This window comes from Coregonus clupeaformis, unplaced genomic scaffold (genome assembly GCF_020615455.1).
Source record: "Coregonus clupeaformis isolate EN_2021a unplaced genomic scaffold, ASM2061545v1 scaf1417, whole genome shotgun sequence".
Classification (NCBI taxonomy): domain Eukaryota; kingdom Metazoa; phylum Chordata; class Actinopteri; order Salmoniformes; family Salmonidae; genus Coregonus; species Coregonus clupeaformis.
The window spans coordinates 27,452-45,754 of record NW_025534871.1 but is presented as its reverse complement, the minus strand read 5'-3'; the positions used below and the strand labels follow the sequence as shown (position 1 = coordinate 45,754).

General features: G+C 44.5%; 2 protein-coding genes and 1 non-coding gene across 3 annotated transcripts; all 3 read right to left on the bottom strand.

The window, feature by feature from the left end:
• Positions 1 to 888: 888 nt before the first annotated feature.
• Positions 889 to 4,444, bottom strand: LOC121547815 (probable polypeptide N-acetylgalactosaminyltransferase 8). The gene is made up of 11 exons (XM_041859244.1): positions 4,420 to 4,444; positions 3,834 to 4,080; positions 3,422 to 3,588; positions 3,122 to 3,305; positions 2,833 to 3,030; positions 2,514 to 2,628; positions 2,150 to 2,335; positions 1,749 to 1,886; positions 1,478 to 1,573; positions 1,151 to 1,315; positions 889 to 1,023 (listed from the first exon to the last, which is right to left on the bottom strand). Exons 1-11 carry the CDS (start codon positions 4,442 to 4,444, stop codon positions 889 to 891), a joined length of 1,656 nt encoding a protein of 551 aa, XP_041715178.1.
• A 630-nt stretch (positions 4,445 to 5,074) lies between these two features.
• trnat-ugu lies at positions 5,075 to 5,149 on the bottom strand. Its single transcript has one exon. It is a non-coding gene; the product is annotated as a tRNA-Thr (tRNA).
• Positions 5,150 to 8,781: 3,632 nt separating this feature from the next.
• On the bottom strand, positions 8,782 to 16,268 carry LOC121548890 (dual specificity tyrosine-phosphorylation-regulated kinase 4). Its single transcript, XM_041860533.2, has 14 exons — positions 15,844 to 16,268; positions 15,114 to 15,203; positions 13,913 to 14,086; positions 13,624 to 13,738; positions 13,258 to 13,421; positions 13,013 to 13,149; positions 12,744 to 12,884; positions 12,406 to 12,544; positions 12,168 to 12,249; positions 11,857 to 12,029; positions 11,682 to 11,742; positions 11,226 to 11,355; positions 10,634 to 10,827; positions 8,782 to 10,475 (listed from the first exon to the last, which is right to left on the bottom strand). The coding sequence occupies exons 1-14, from the start codon at positions 15,892 to 15,894 to the stop codon at positions 10,201 to 10,203; spliced, it is 1,926 nt and encodes a 641-aa protein (XP_041716467.1). The 5' UTR covers positions 15,895 to 16,268; the 3' UTR covers positions 8,782 to 10,200.
• Between the last annotated feature and the right edge of the window lie 2,035 nt (positions 16,269 to 18,303).

Genomic DNA, 18,303 nt, shown 5'->3' with positions numbered 1-18,303 from the left:
TAATTTTCCCTCAATATCTTCAACGCTTTTCTCCCATCATCTTCTGCTTCTCTCATTATCAGGGAAAGACTTTTATCATCCAAAACCTGTATCAATTCGGCGTAGGCTTCTTCATTTTTCTCTCCGTCTTCCTCATCTTCATCCACGCTCAATATGGTGGCCTTTAGCCCTAGCAAACGCAAGTGCCCCAAAAACTTCGTCTCCCATAACTCGTAGTTTTTTTCATCTCCGTCGAAACATAATCTATTCCATCGGCTTCCATGTTCCCTCCAGGGCCAATAACCTGTTGGTGCTGTCATCTTCAGGACAGGAATACCGGCTTACTTAACGGAGGAATAAACACACATGTTCATCGTTGGTGTTTCAACCAGAACGCGGGAAAATGCCCTTTCTTTATTTTCGCACATGCGCAGTTGTACATCTCTCATAGGGCATAACTGTACCAGTGTAACATTTACATTTACATTTACGTCATTTAGCAGACGCTCTTATCCAGAGCGACTTACAAATTGGTGCATTCACCTTAAAGAACACAATTTATAACATATTAGTCTATATGTTAACAGTACTTGTATAAACCCTGCAGCTATACTCAAGTATGTGGGCATACTGCAGTGACGTCTAAAATGCTTTGAATGAATCAGCACCTTGGAGAGTGCTGTCCGTTTCACCACCATAGACAGTAGGCTACTTGGCTGTTTACTCTGTCTGCTGCACTGCCACGTTATGTTTGACACTTTTTTTCTCAATGTGTTGCGGTACCTCAGAGCCCCCCGGATTCCCCTCCCTCTCCTCTCGCGCTCACTATGTGTTCCGGGACCTCCCGATTTACAAATGAAGCACGGGTCCTGCTGTATTGTCTCTGGTAGGCCTAACTATCTCAGTGTATCAGAAGTCTTTTATCAGATTCTGTATTTTCCAGTGCTGCCCACTGCACTCCTGAATGATGAGCTGGTAGTAAGTATCGTCCCCTGGGGCAATCTCCAGACATCTCTTTGTCTGTCTGTTCTGGATGGCTTTTCCCTGTAAAACACAGAAAACATTCTACAGTGCTACATCACAATACAAAAACTAAAAAAAGTCAAAGACATCTCCCTTGTTTTCAACAGTTTATAAGCATCTATTTCCCTATTTCATGTGGAGTACTCACCTGTTGAAAGTCCCAGAGCATGTGGAATCTCTTCTGCTTGGCCACCTTGCACTCATACAGTCCTGGGGTTCGAGAGCCAGTGTCCACCAGACAGCGATTACTGTTGTACTTGTGAGACTTGATGCCTCCAATGTAGATCTCCCCGCTGGCTCGATAATAACAGTTCTGGACAGAGAGTATAGATATTTAGGCTTTTCTGAGTCTGTGGTATTGACAGTACTTTACATTTTATTATTGTGTTATGGGTTGAATCCCAGGTCTGCCATGGGATGAACCATATTATACGTGTAGTTCAATTCTAAAATTTTAAGCAATGATTCTACAAACCTGTGGATCAAAATAATGGCATCCATATAAAATAGGTGTGTTCCCTGGAACTGGGCCTTGATCTATACAGAGATCTGTCTTCAGGTCATTGACCAGCTGTTGATTTTATAGACAGAGATTAAACAGTCATAAAAGTGCAGATTCCTATCCTGATAATGAGTTGGATTTATGACCCTGCATCCTATTGAAAGAAGGATGCCATGCATGCCACCAAACACAGTTGGTGAGGAAATAATTCCAGAACAATGATAAGTGTTTTAGCATCACTCACAGCTCCATAACCAAGCAAGTCACCCAGGGGGTTTAACATGGGATACACATTGTCCAGATACCACTGGAAGGGCTTGCAGTTCAGCCTCTTTCTCAACTTCTTCCTCTCTGAAACATCCCCAATGTCTATGCCATGATCCTGTGTTGAGAAAGAGGAAGATTTCTAAATCAGAAACACAGGCCATTTGAGCAATCCACAAATTATCCATATTTGCTTACCACCATCATTTCACATAGATCCTATGATCTTTATTATGGCATTGAGTAATAAACAGTTTTTATAATATTTACTGTCTAATCTACTTATTTTCAAACACAAAGCATGCATAACAGCGATGATTGTTATTCTATAGGAGCAGCTGAACAAAACCTACTTTTTGAATGGTTTGTTCTGTACAGTACCTTCAGTGGGAGGTTCCAGGCGATGTTGACATTATGTTTGTATTCATCCATCCAGACCTCAGCCACTCTCAGAGCATTCCTCTTCATTGTAATGCTCAGGTCGGGGAGATAGGGTTTATGGGCCCTCTCGATGTGGGCTATTTTAGAACAAGGTATGACCTCGATACTTCCCCCACACAGCCACACCTAGGAAAACCAAACACAGAGAGAAGGAAGAATGTTTAGATATGGACTGAAGTGTCTAGATGTTGGCTGTAGATTGGTTTGTTCAAACTGAATGAATCAAGAACAGAAAGTAATTCTGCAAACACAAGTCTGCTTTGATTTCAAACATTCATTTAGCAACTGTAGCAGACGGGCTTACCCGGATGCCCAGTTCAACATTTTCACCTCCATAGATCTTCATACCACCGTCGAGAGCACCAATTTCCCCAAAGAACAGCCGATCAACCACTAGTATGCCCATAATGGAGGGGCTCCTGACAAACATACAGTACAAATCATGGTCATTTCTACACTGGAAGAAGTGACATTCATTTTAATGTATAGATAACGCAAAATAATAATCCAGGTGTAAATATTAGGTGAGATTTTCCTTCCAATGCTGTGCTTTCCTTATCGCCTATTCAAACAGACTTGTGAAACTGAACTATCATCCTATGATGAAATCATGAACAACTCACTTTCCTGGCTGTGACTCGTCTTTCAAAGCGTACCACTCAGGTCTGAAGGACACGTACATACACCACAGGGTCCAGTCAAAGGCGTCTGCAGCAGGCCCACGACGTGTGACTGTCAAGTCATCGAAATTAACTTTGTCAAACACCGGTGTCAACACCAACGTGCGGTCCTCCTTTATCCGAGCTAACAGAGGCTCAGCCCTGTTCACACAAACACAGAGTGAAAACACCACATGGGGGGGATTTAAAAAGTCTCACTGAGATATTTTATAACAAAAACCATTTAGACTACCATTCCACATGGACCTCTATGTGGGCATCCAAGATGGCCACCACATCTCCTTCAGCTTCTCTCCACCCTGAGAGGCGGGCCTGTGTGAGACCGAGCTGCTCTGAGTGTCTCACTCTCTTCACCAGGCCCGGACGCTCTTCATGGATGAAGCTGATGTAGACATCCAACTTCTCCTTTAGATCCTCTGTGAAAGCAGACACTTGAAAATCAGTGGTATGCAACAAAAGTTGAAAGCTAAATCTAAATGTTAACAAATGTAATTTCAAATGTTTGTGGCGAGAAGAGACCAATTAGGTGAACCATTGGAGCTGTGGTCATCCACCAGTATGATGTCTTTGAGCAGGCGTTGGGGTGTCTTGTCTATGATGCTGCTGACAGCTCTCTTGATGATGGACAGGGCCTCGTCCAAGTAGATCAACACCACGCTGATGGTGGGCAGGTCATGGGGATACTGGTGATTAGCACACCTGACAGGCACAACAAAAACATTTGGTCTTGCTCATATCATTCATTCACTTCACCAAAGCTGCTGTTTCACTCTTAAAGTTATTGTCAATTTCAATGTCATTCGTCAAATTGCATTCACAGTGCTGGAGATGGAATTGACCTTGGATGACCTCGGATGCAACAGACTGTGGTTAGAATTCAGAAGTCTTGAGGTATACATCATTTATTGTGTAGAGGTGGGGGAGAGATGAGGAAAATGATTTACTTAGGATCGCGAGTATCAGGGATTTCCCTGTTCAGGGGTAGTCTGTCACTCAGGAAGGCGTTGTATCCATACGTCTGAAACAGCCCCTCTGCCTCTTTCTGCTCCTCCTCTGAGAGCTCATCACCCCAGCTTGTAAACAGAGCTGAGTTGGGGTACAACTTCTTCACCACCTTCCTCTCCTTCTTGACCTCGGGAGCTTTCACAGCCTGCCCCTCTTTCAGACTGATCCCATTGTTGATTGACTTCACTGTGAACACACATGACAGCTGTTCATCACACATTGGTAATGACTGTATAATTCAGATTGTTTAAGGCTGCCATAATCAATGAAAGACAGATGACTGGTTGAGCCACTGGAGTCACTCCTTTTGATAACAACAGAGCATTAACTTATTTAGATAGCTTCAGTCACTGTTTGCATCCTTGGAGAATTACCCTGATGTAACTGTCGTAAAATCCTCCCCTCTAAATCTGCCCTACCATCTAGAACAGTGGCAGACTGTAGTCGAGGTACAGTATGTGGACAGAGCTACTGGCATTTCTCTTCCAGGTAAGTCACAGTTAAATGAAGGAGATTGAGACTCACCCAGCATCTCGATGTGAGCCTCCATCTTCTCTCACCCTCTTGAGCATGTCCTGGCCCCTGACCGAGTCATTCTGATGGGCCCTCTGCAGTCTCTCCCCATGAGAATGAATCTCCTGCTTAATGGTTGTGATGTAGAGTATTCCAGCAGCCATGGCCAGCAAAGGGGCCAGCCCACGGACCCAACCTAGCCTCATCGCCCCTCTGCGTGTGAGCGCTCAGCCTGGGGATACAGACAGGACGTCCTTCCTCTCTCACTCTACCACTGAGATCCAGGCTCGCTGAAAGGGGGGAGTTTGAGGTGCACCATTCCTGGCTGGCACTCAGTGGGTGTGAGTTTCTTGTCCTAATATTCAAATGAGTTTCTGAGGAAAAGCACACCGTCACTTATATTTGCCTTTGGCCCATTAATCTTTACCTTGTAATTTCATAGCCTTTTGTCCTGAAAGATGTAAGTATAATGAAACACCAACCCTTTTTTTAAATATTTGCACAACTGAACAGGTCAAAAACATGCACCTAATGGATCCAACCGTTCATTTGGCATTCAAGTCATTGTTGAGGTCTAGGAATAAAGGCCAAAAGCCACAATACTACATTTTGCAGACGCTCTTATCCAGAGCAACTTACAGTTAGTGAGTGCACACATTTTTCATACTGACCCCCGTGGGAATCGAACCCACAACCCTGGCGTTACAAGCGCCATGCTCTACCAACTGAGCTACAGGAGGCCTAAGGTGGGGCTTTCTGAAAGTGATGGTCTTGGCTGTCACTAGCACTTTGTCTTGTAATTCAAACTCAAGCCCACAATAAAGAGTATATGTAGCTCTTCTCCATTCTAGAGTAACCAAAAAGCTGGTTGACCACCTGCTTTAAGGGGTAACGGAGCAACCTGGTCTCAGAGCATTTCGTATTATTCTGTATGTAGATCCGAGACACACCACTTAGAATGATATGTTACGTTTCGTATGGTATGTATTAATTTGTGGTTGTCCATCATCCAATTAGCATGATACAGAATGTTACGAATTACAATTCGTATGATATGTTACGAATTGCAATTCTTACAATATGTTACGAATTTACAAGACATATGATACTGTATGTTACGAATTCCAATTGGTTAGTTGGCTAACTCTAATATTAGGTGGTGGCTAACGTTAGCTAGGCTGGGGTTAGGGTTTAAGGTCAGGGTTAGGAGTTAGGTTAAAGGGTTAGGAGTTAAGTTAAAGGGGTTAAGGTTAGGGGAAGGGTTAGCTAACATGCTAAGTAGTTGCAAAGTAACTAAAAAGTAGTCTGTAGTTGGAAAGTTGCTAATAATCTAAAATACTAAAGTTGTCCGTGATGAGATTCAAACACACAACCTTTGGGTTGCTAGTCGTTCACGTTATACACTCAACCAACCACCCTCCTTTTGTTTTTGCCGTAAGTAACCTTCTGTCTTATGTAACCATACCAAACCTAACATATCATATGTTACGTCTAGTCTATGAGACCAGGCTGAACGGAGCATTAAAGTATATCTCAATTTCCCCTGTGTCTAACTTGCTCACAGAGCTCAAAACAAGCCTCATGAGGGTCTGGATGCACACGATTAACCACTGACCCTGTCTGATAGATGGGGATTGAGCACAGAATGTATAATGGATAGAGGCAGGGAACAATGATACGTTGTTAACTCTGTGACCACCATACCTTCTCTGCTTTCTCTGGCTCGTATGTTCACCTCTCACTCTACCTGAATGGTAATGCTGTAGGTTGCTATTGTTTCATCAGCTCCTAAGCTGAATGTTTGTGTTATACAGCATCAAAATGATCGAAGGTCCAATCAAATCAGAGGAATCAGAGGAAAGGAATATGTCACGCCCTGGCTCTGGGGACTCTAATATGTTGAGCCAGGGTGTGTAAAGTATATGTGTTTTGTTCTAGGTTTCACATTCTAGTATTGTTTGTCTATGTTGGCCAGTGTGGTTCTCAATCAGAGGCAACGTGATTCAGCTGTTGCTTGTTGTCTCTGATTGAGAACCATACTTTAGCAGCCTGTTTCCCCACAGAGTTTGTGGGATCTTGTTTCTAGTCTGTTGTGTTAGACCGTGAACTGTCACGTTATCGTTTTGTTGTTTTTTGATCGTTTCTCTAATAAAGAGTATGTTTGCCTGCAACGCTGCGCCTTGGTCCTCATCTCTGTTAGACGATCGTGACAGAAGATCCCACCAGAACTGGACCAAGCAGCCTAGTGAGGAGCAGAGAGGGTGGACTTGGGAACAGTGGAGGAAGAGCTTTGACTGGGTCAAGCCGAATGAGGAGCTGAATGGCGGGAATTGGAAGCAGAAGAGCGAGAGTTGGGCGAGAACTATAGAGGCCTGGCCCACGGGGAAGAGAGACTCCCAGAAATTTTTTAGGGGGGGGCTCACGACGTCGGGGCAGCAGGAGGCCGCGATAGAGCAGCCCAGCGGGTTGGCAGAGGAGGCCGCCAGGTTAGGGGGGCCACTGGTCGAAGAGGGGATGGAAGGTGTAGAGGCACGGCGAGAGGTACTGGGGTGTGTTGCCAGTCCGGTCTGGCCTGTTCCTGATCCCCACGTAGGGCCAGTGGTGTGTGTTCCCAGTACGGTCCGGCCTGTTCCTGCCACTCGCACCAAGTCAGTGGTGCGTTTCGTCAGCCCGGCTCGGCCCGTTCCTGCTCCCCGCACCAAGTCAGTGGTGCGTTTCGTCAGCCCGGTCCGGCCCGCTCCTGCTCCCCGCACCAAGTCAGTGGTGCGTTTCGTCAGGCCGGCTCGGCCCGCTCCTGCTCCCCACACCAAGCCAGTGGTGTGCGTCGTCAGTCCGGCACGGCCCATGCCTGTTCCACTGGTGGCTGGTCCGGCACCGGTCAGATGCTTCACGCCAGCGGGGCCAGACCGGACCAGGGGTACTTTGGGGGGTTGGAGAGGGAGCGGGGATCAGGCCCGGAGCCGGATCCGCCGCCTAAGCGGAGTGCCCACCCGGTCCCTCCCCTGTGGTATTTGGTGGGCGCGGTCGGAGTCCGCGCCTTTAGGGGGGGGTACTGTCACGCCCTGGCTCTGGGGACTCTAATATGTTGAGCCAGGGTGTGTAAAGTATATGTGTTTTGTTCTAGGTTTCACATTCTAGTATTGTTTGTCTATGTTGGCCAGTGTGGTTCTCAATCAGAGGCAACGTGATTCAGCTGTTGCTTGTTGTCTCTGATTGAGAACCATACTTTAGCAGCCTGTTTCCCCACAGAGTTTGTGGGATCTTGTTTCTAGTCTGTTGTGTTAGACCGTGAACTGTCACGTTATCGTTTTGTTGTTTTTTGATCGTTTCTCTAATAAAGAGTATGTTTGCCTGCAACGCTGCGCCTTGGTCCTCATCTCTGTTAGACGATCGTGACAGAATATAAAACACACATTTATTCAATTACATGTTCATTCATTTTTTCGTATAAATGTACATTTCATCAGGTGGAATGCCCTTATTTCCAAATAGACCACAATGGTAGATTGTGAAATTAATTTCATTGAAATGAATGCACACACTTCCTTTTTGTTGTAGGACCGTACAATAAAATCAACAATGTCCTGGCATGGTATTATACTGACTTAGAGAAAGATAGCAAAACAGTAATTCTGTACATCACACAATATCATCATTAAGGGCACCATCTATTGTCTGTGGGGCTCTCTTAAATAACAATGTTCAGTGAGCAATGAAAAGTAAACAATCGAAACATGGTAAAAAATATATATTTCATTGAGACATTGCCAATGTGACCTGGTTATGTATACATACAGTGCTTGAGACATATTACCACAAATATTTAATATACAGGTCACACCATAAACCAATAACTTAATCATAACAAAATGTAATTTAAATGATGTACTTGTCACGCCCTGACGTATGGAACTCTTGTTTGTGGAGTCAGGGTGTGTGAATCTATGTTTTCTATGGTTAGGATCTAGAGTTGTGTTTCTATGTTTGGCCGGGTGTGATTCCCAATCATAGCTGTCGCTCGTTGTCTCTGATTGGGGATCATACTTAGGTAGCCCAGTTGCCTACTATGGTTGTGGGATCTTGTTCCGTGTTAGGCTTGTATGTTTTTAGCCTGAGGACGTCACGTTGTTTCTTGTTTTGTTTCATGTTTATTTGGTTTAATAAACATGTTCGCATACTACGCTGCACCTTGGTCTGACCCGTCTCTCAACGATCGTGACAGTACTGTTAAAAAGGAAATCTATTCCATTTCCGATCATGTTACAAATATAAACACTGTTTTAAAATTACTTTCTCTAACTGGAGCACATGAAAAGCATCAGTACCAGTTTCCTTAAAAAGAAGCTTACAGAGAACAAAAAAAAGCTACACTCCTTCATTTGGCCCAGGTTTTATTGAAGAAAACTCAACATTGTAGCAAATTGTCCTTTTGTCAAGGTAAGAGAAGTTAATGAAAATAGATTAAACTGCTTTGACAAGGAATTAAGAGCTTTCTAAAAATGAAGTTTGTGTGAGGAGGGGTAAAAAACAGATGATGCATTGTGGGTCAGATGGAGGTCACTTCTGATGCTGAAAGGCACATTTGAATAACAAGTGGTGAGGATCACTGGTCAGAATATTACTGTTTTGTAGATATTGGGACACTTTGTATATGACAATGACTTATGAAGACTATAAAACCATCCAATCTCAGTCCAAGCTACGCATTTCAGGTCAGGAAAATAACATTCCTTTTCATTGACCACTTGAGGGCCCTGTTCTGGAGCTAACAGTTGTTGTCAGTTCGACAGCCCTTTCACTGACTTACAAGTGATTGTAATTTTATTCAGTAACACCTAGGGTTATATGAATCTTCATAATAAACTAGTAATGCAACACTACCAATAATACTTTGGTCAACAACCACAAATCACTGAGTCAAAGTCAAACTCCATAAACATGGTAAACTCTGAGTAATCTCGAGGTGAGCTCGTGCACACTAGTGCTTTTCGGTTTTCCACTATCACCACCATCTCCGTGCATGGGAGATGCTTTGTGCTGCTAAGAGCCTTAAGCATCACATCCATGGCATGGGCAACTCCTTGGGCGTGCCATCCGTATTTCAGTGCAAACAGGTGGCAGGGCTTAACCTGCGTATATTTCGGGTGAGACATCTGTGTTGTCAAAGCCAAAACTTCAATGCCAGTAGAAAACATGCAGGGAATTAGACTACTCAAAGACCTTTAAACCTCTGGCGAAATGACAGGAAACGTGGCTTGGCCTAACCTGCCTAGACCGAGAATGGAAAACAGGCCAATCTGGGCATCCATCTGGGTTCTAAGCTAAGGGATCCCACCTCACAGCATCTCCCAGCCATTCTAAACTAATGTAAGTGACTTGTGCTACATTCCAAACTTATGACAAGTGAATGTGGCCACATTCTAGACGCAGTAAGCCCATCTGTGACTACTGCAATGCCAGAGAAGACCGACATTTGCTGATACACAGATCATTTATCTACCCAAAGACTCACCACTACCTCTGTGTTCCAAAGACCTCTCCTGCTGCTAGACAGAGTCCAAGCGCTAAACATACCATTGGACTAGGAAATACATTCTATAGTGCAGCACATATATAAGAAATTGATGACCCACTACATCTACAAAACAGGATATACTCCAACCATGACCCCCTTTTAATGTTATTAATATGTGTCTTATGTGTAACCTCTGATGATATTAACCCTGATGTGACCTATGCATCCCCCCTCCCCTCAACCCCCTCCCAGCCCCAAGCCCTCTGTTCCTGGGGCCTTCATGTGATGGGGGACAGGCCCTGCTGGTGCTCCAGACTGTCCCTGTCTGCGTCTGCAGTGTGTTCCAGTGGGGTCCTGATGACGATGTGGACTGATCTCTCCCTGGGTACCTCCTGCTTGCTAGCCCTGGTGCTCTTGGTCCTGCCCTCGCCCATCTGACACTCTGCCGAAGCCCCGATCGGACGCAAGCGCTCGGCAGATGCCAGCTTCACACAGTGCTCTCTCTTGGGCCTGTCTGTGGCGTTGGAGAACGGGCTGGAGAATGCCTTGTCAACTGATTCAGAGATGGGAAAGTAAGAAGCCTGTTACTTCATGTCAATCATAGAGATGTTGAGTCAATTTAGTCTTTGTGTCAATCTGCCACTCTCAAAGTGTATACACATACATATGAGAGGGCATGGTGGTAGGATGGTAGATGACTGCTCCTTTTACCTATCCTGTTGATGAGGGCTGGTTTGTGGGGAATATGCTGCTCTATCTTGTTGTTGTTGTTCTCTACGGTGCTGAGGCTCTCGCTGGGTCTTCTCACGGTGCGTGTCTTGGGCCGAAACTTGTTGGAGCGGGACTCCTGGATCCACTCATGTTGCATGGCCTCATTGGGCGTCATGCGCTTCTTAGGGTCCAACCTGACAGAGAGAAGAGAGCAGAGAGTCAGTCAGAGGGGGAATCTCAATTGCATACTCCTCGCGTCCTCTCTCCTTCTCAAAACCCATTGGACGAGAAAGTCAGAAGTGCCTCACCTCTGACCTTCTCCTCCATTGGGTTTTGAGAAGGACGCGAGGAGTATGCAAATGTGATTCTCCCAGAGAGAACCAGAGGGAAAACCACACACTGGGCTTCCTTGTAAAATAGATCTCAATCTCAATGGGCCTCACCTGGATGAGTAAAGGGTAAATAACTAAATAAATAATAATGCGAAAGAGAGCTTGCTTCACCTGACAGTTTAACATGATTCTATAGTATTAGTTATATTTGAGATTGGGTGATTCTATGGCTGTGTTATTGACAGGTGTACAGTACATACGTGAGACAGCGTTTGATGAAGTCCAGAAAGAGAGGATCGTTGGTCTTCAGGACACTGGCCAGATCCTTGGAGTTCAGCCGTCTCTTTTTCCCCTTGCTGTTGGTGATGTTCCTGGGGTTGCCCTTGGAATCTGCACAATCACAACCAGTGATTAATCAACAAGAAGATCTCTTACTAAGAATTGTAAACTGGGTAGTTTGGGTCCTGGATGCTGATTGGTTGAAACAGCATTCCAGCCGTGTGTATATCAGACAATATATCACGGGTGTGACGTAAACACACTTGTTTACTGTTCTATTTATGTTGGTAACCAGTTTATAATAGCAATAAGGTACCTCGGGGGTTTGTGGTATTTGGTCAATATACCACGGCTAAGGGCTGTATCCAGTTAAACAGAATTTCAATCGAACAGTCAACGAGAAAACCATGTGACTGCACTAGATCAAAAACGCTTACCAAAAAATAGCCTTTTCCTGGTCGCTGTTGATAAGAAATCATTTGGAGGCATTCCCAGCACCTGAGAACAAATCAGGCAAAAACACACAGTGAGTAATAGATTGTTGCTAGCCAAACCACAATGTTGACAGAGCCAGTAACAACGAGAGCATTAACAAAGGTACTAGGTAGGTACCTCCATGATGCAGGCAATCTGCTCCACCTCACTTTCCCCCGGGAAGAGGGGGAAGCCAGTGTAGAGCTCAGCCAGGATGCAGCCAAAGCTCCACATGTCGATGGCCATGCTGTAGGGATGGCCCAGGAGCACCTCTGGGGAGCGGTAGAAGCGGCTCTGGATGTAGGTGTAAACTGTGGAGGAGGAGAGTCAGGAATTAGGTATGCTATAATGTGATACTGTGATGCTATAATGAGTTTATGAGTTTGTGCCCCCTGTTTGCCTACTTGATCTAACCTTACATTAGGAAACCTACAAACTAAGACACTCACCTCTCTGCTGCTCGTAGCAGCTGGAGCCAAAGTCAATGACCTTGATGTTGCCTTGGCCTTTGTGTGACAGGAGAATGTTTTCCTGGAAAATAAACACCCAAGTATGAGCACATTCTCTACATCTCCTATTTGCACCATTAAACTCAACCAACAAGGAATATGTGTGCAAATACGCTTCAATTTTCATTATGTAATGTTAAGGTTGTTTGGGGTTAAAGGTCATGGCTAGGGGTCATACTGGTTTTAGGTCACAGTGGATGATCTTCTCTTTGTGCAGCATCTGCAGGCACTTGAGGAGGGAGTAGGCGAAGCGGCGCACCAGGATCTGGCTGAAGCCCTGGAAGTTGTTCTTCTTGATGAGTTCGTACAGGTTCACTCTGCACGGTCAAAGACAAATAAACATCCTTTAGATTTAGATGCCAAATAATCTTCATACTACATGTTTACCTCCTGTTGATGAAATACAGCAGAAGTATTCTCTCCTGAACTAAATCAACAAATAACAAAAAGGTATTATTGTATTTCTGAATATGATCTAATCTTTGGCCCTACAGTGGCTTTGTCCGTCAATCCTACCCCTGGAGCTCGAAGGAGATGCAGAGATGGTTGCGGAAGTAGAAGTGCTCCTTCATGTGAATGACGTTGTGTTGATTGTCTCTGTCCTTCCTTCTCAACACATCCAGGATCTTCAACTCCACCATGGCCTGGTGGTGGAACCTGCAGTCAATCACAACAGAGACACAGTGTTATAACATGTGTCATAGTGTTATATCATGTTATTAGTGAAAGGTTGGTATTTGACAACCCAGCTGTGCTACGATATGCTAGCTAGCTGCGTTAGTCACCTTTTCTTGTTGCGAATGACCTTGATGGCGACAAGTTCATTAGTCTTGTGATCCAGGCACTTCAGGACCTGTCCGAAGGATCCTTTCCCGATGACCTCCAGCACCTCAAACCGGAAGCCTATGTGGTCATGTGCGACCTGCAGAAAAAAGGGCATAATTTACTGTAAAGCAATACTGCATAAAGTGAAACTCTAGATGGCACTAAAGTTTCTTTACTGCCATCTTTGTGACCATTTTTATGTTACCTTCAGATATCCTCCGCTCTCATCGTCGTAGCCAGAGTTGTGGGGCAGGCTGGGGGAGCCCTCCATCTTCTTGGCGTCCAGGCCCAGGTACCAGACCTCGGAATAGTCCATGATCTCCTCCTGCTCATGCACAGTCATACGATCTTTGAACGCCTTCAGGACCTCTGTATAGGAGGGAAAGGAAATTCCTGTCAGCAAATCCCAGTTTGCATTTGTTTCTTCCTGATGAAATAAGATCCAAGGGACAGAAAACTCTTTCTCATTTAGAATTGCCAATATTAATCGCCAACACCAGCACCTTCCACCAACGCTTCCCTACTCTCCAACTCCTACCCAGACCTAGTCCTACCATTAGCCCACGCACACCTGCAGGAGACATGGGCAGATTGTGTCCCTCAATATGTCTCTCCTGTTCCTGATTGTTCTTCCTGTTGATGGACTCTGGCAGACTCTCCACTGTGGAGCTCCGTGATCTCTCATCCTGTCAATTACAAAACATACAGGAAATTAACTAGTTGCAGAGGTTTGCATGGTAACAATCTAACACTAATATTGACACTGTTATAATTTCTCAGTGGAATGTTACATTGATTCAATATACTAGGCTCTAAGTACATAATACCAAGAGATTAGCCAAATTGAAACAAGGACTCACCTGGAAGCTTTCCTGGTGCCTGGTTCCTGAAAGCTGCACATCACAGGTGTTCTGCAGGCCCTTGCTTGTAATGTGGGGCAGGATGCTTTCGGACTGGTGATGGTACTTGGCATTGTTCACAACCAAGGGCTTAGTATCCAGCTTGGGCAGGGTGCCTTTGCCCGTGCCACAGTTCTACAGCCAGAAAAAGAAAAGAGAGAAGAGAGAGAGAGAGAGAGAGAGAGAGAGAGAGAGAGAGAGAGAGAGAGAGAGAGAGAGAGAGAGAGAGAGAGAGAGAGAGAGAGAGAGAGAGAGAGAGAGAGAGAGGCAGAGAGAGAAGGACCCACATTTAGAGGGTAATCTAGGTTAAATCTATAGAGATAATACAGGCGTTATTACATAACGAGGTTTGAGGCAGTGGGTGTTTCTAGTTTTCCTGCTGATTCAGTAATGAGCCAGCAAGTAGCCTGTGGTGCCCCCCACACAGAGCGTAGAGTTACCTGCAAGGGCGAGAGTGAAGCAGGGACAACAGCCTTGGAGGTCTGCTTTCGACAGAAGTTTTCTCTTCATCCAAACTTCGAGTCTCTCTCTCAAATTTTTTTTTTTTCACTCTCTCTTGTTTATAGGCTGCTAGTCTTTCTCTTTACTCTATGTAACACATCCTCTCAAAAGCTGCCCAAAAGGCTAGGTTATCCCCGGGCATCACCTCTGACTGAATGGCAAAGCTGTGCTGTTGTTACAGTAGTATGGCTCTCGTGCCCTTATTGATTTGAACTGAAACAGCGCTGCCAAATTGAGAGGGGAGTTTCTATTAATAGAACGCACTGTTTAATCTCCAGGGCTTTACTGCAGTATCTGCCAGATGAATTATTCATAAAACGCTATATATAGCAACATGGTACTGAAGGCAGTTACCTCTGTACCCGGCCAGCGCGTTTTCACACTCTGTTATTATGAACATTGAATCCTTTGGGATTAAGCAAAGGACTTTTAATCTTAAAACTCAGGACCCACAATCAGCAGGGACTACCTGATGATAACCACCCGCTCCTTCTTTTCAGAGGTGTGGGCTCGGCTGTTCCGTCATACAGTATTCCCCCACAGTTCAGCTCACACTAGTCATAGTACTCCCCCACACGACCCGATCATGACACAGTTATCGCATTCCACAGCACACCCACAGACAAGAGCAGTATACTGGAGGACCAGGGAGAAGGTTTACCTGCTGCTGCTGGTAGGCCCGGCTGAACCCAAGGCGCGTGCAGTCAGGTTGGAGTTTGTGTTGCTGGGAGTAGGCATCGGGCCTCCCTGTCTGTGGGGATTGGATGAGAAAAGGATGTCATATAATTTGCGCTAGCTGAAGATGAACACACTCGTGCACACACCTACACATTGGCACACATTATTTTGCTTGGCTTCAGCACTCACACGTGTGCACACGCACACACACGTGCTTCACACACACCATCTGCATATAGAAAATCTATGAAGGCCAACGTCCTAATTAATTTACAATATATTTTTAGAACAAGCGATGATTCTCAAATGTGGTTCATATGCAGCTGTAGTCAATACTGCATAAATGCATAAATGCATAAATGCAGTAACCCAGTAGACCCCAGGAAGCCAATGATCCATTCTTGAACACACCAAGCTGTAGATCATGGGGATTAAAGTGGGCTAGTCCATATGAATGTCAGTGGGACCATGAAACCATGGGGATAATTCTGTCAATGCATTGACATCTAATTCTGAAACCCGCTGGAAAATGTTTTCAGACTTCATTACTGTCTGTATAATTACTACAGTACAATGACAAAGTTAGCGATGAAAGAGTGCTGAGAGGTTACAGATACAGTACTGTGAACTAAAACAAAATGCAAAAAAGCCAATATTGAATTTGTAGCCAATAAGCTACATAAAACAAAGCAATAACATTATTTATACCTCACCTTGATATTAATTTCTGGAAACATTGCGTTATAACCCGGGTGAATTATCATCGAGAATCAGAATATACTGTATATACTCGAGTTGCCTCTCCTAGTTGGTCCACGTGAGCGCACAGCTTGAAAACATTCCCAGGCTCTTCCAATTTTATTCCCGATTAAGCGCAGAAACCAATATTCCGCTTTGCATCAAAATGATGTTGGGGCTCTGTGGGAACTGCAGTGTTGTGCTGCAGAATAGTAATGGACGGACTGTAGATCTAGGAAAAAGCTTTGTCAGCCGAAGATTATGGAGGGTGCAAGCTGTTTAGCCTGACGCGCACATCGTCGGAGAGCCAGTTAAGGTATTCTACGGTCACAGCTTATTCCGCATCGACAGGCGATACCTTGGACTCCCGGTATAGATTGTTTGTCAATTCATTCACCGGTCCAACTTTGCACAGACTCATCGGACACGGCATTCATAACTTTCCAAGCATGAGAATCACCATTGCGCGTAAAACCGTTATGTATCTGGTAACCTACAGAATGCAGACCATATACTGTATTTGCCAAGTCATCCAGCATACAAAATCCCTAGACAGTTTGTGACCTAGCTCAAACAACAACAAATCCTCTCTCTCTAGCCCGTGCATGACACAATTTTTTCTTAAATTCCAAAATCCTTGAGTTCAGTCTTCGCGGTTTTTATCTAATCGTGTAGAGGATGAGCTGCACCTACACTGGTTCAATGCTCACGTGTCAAGACTCACGGCTGTGGAACTTAAATTCAAACCAGCACTGCTGAATAGCAACCACACATCTGAGGTTAATAATTACTTACTTCACTTTAGTCTCCCACGAAGGTACCACCAAAATAACCACTAACCACATTAAACATGGAATATTGAATGAAATCACAACAGCTTTACAATTGTAAAGATCTTCACAGTTGTAAAAATCCAATTGTCAAAAAACAGTACTAGATCATCAAATGTATAATCATTGGATCAGTTTTTAATCACACACACACACACACACACACACACACACACACACACACACACACACCCTATGTCTTACTATACCAGTCAGGACTTTTTGGGGACAAACAATTGATTCCCATTCAAAGTCCTATTTTCCCTAACCCTAAACCTAATCCTTAACCCCTAAACCTAAAATAGCCTTTTAACAAGTGAGGACTGGCAAAATGTCCTCACTTCTCAAAATGTTTGCTTGTTTACTATTCATGTGAGGACTTCTGGTACAAGTATAGTGAAACGTGTACACACACACCTTATCATTTAAAGTGAATGACACAACAAGGCAAAAGCAAACCATGTGCTAGCTCATCCAGATTGGAGAATCCTTTGAGATGTGGAGGAGCGGCATCTACACTTTCATGTGAATCATCCGACATACCCCACGCGTGACGTGGGTGATACAGTATGTTCTACTGAAGCCTACGTCGGCACGGTCAGTCATCTCGGGGGTAGACACAACTACATAACAGTGGTCGTTTCATAACATGTTTTTATCAGTGCTGACAGAAAATAGCTGTTTTCTTTCCATTGCTACCCAGTGTATTTCTCTCACCTTTGATATACCATCCATATGTTTTTTGCCCTTACACAAGCTGCAGTCTCCATGGTGATATGGTTTTCAGCTTCAGTCCACAATATTGAAGAAGCTTATACAGTCACAACCAGTCCTCACTAGAAAGCCTCCAGCCTTTATCTGTTCATGGCTATAGGCTAAGCCCAGTAATTTTTTATGAAGACAGTGTCTTCTTAATGCAGTGTAGCAGTTATACCCAACAGTGGGGTTGAGGTAATTGGGCAAAGGGTCATTGTCCACGGTGCATAAAATACCATTGATTATTTTACACTATTTTTTTGCTTGTAACACTAGACTAACTGCAAACAATTGAGCACAGGTAAAGGATAGCTCTTTTTATTTTCTAGTGGAAACAAAATGTGTTTTTTTACTGCAGCATGATGGAGTGCACCAGTAGACCTGTGTTGTTGTGGGTGGGTATTTATTCTCTAACTTTAGTACTGGGAGGCATCCAAGGCTAGGGAGTAGGGAGGGATCACCAAGTGGTCTAATCCGGATCAGGCTAAATCCTATTAGCAGCCTGCCACAGAGACACAGAGAGGAAAACCCCTCTGGAAGGAGCAGAGCTAGGAGCGTAAGCTCTGTGGCGGACGTCAATAGCAACACAACCCTGAGAGCACACAATGGAGTGTTAACCATAGCAATAGAACTAGAACCCAGTGGGCCACTGGCAGTGGCCAAGCCTACATCTCTATGGTTTAGACCTCCACACACAAACCAAATGCACTTCATGCAGTTTGAATGCAGTTTGAATTTCTATGATCAAGTCCAAGGTAAAGCTGCCAATTACTAATAGCATTCAATAACAACCATCTCTTCACTGCTGATCCAAAGCCAAAGACATGACAGGCATTAGTAATCAGCCCT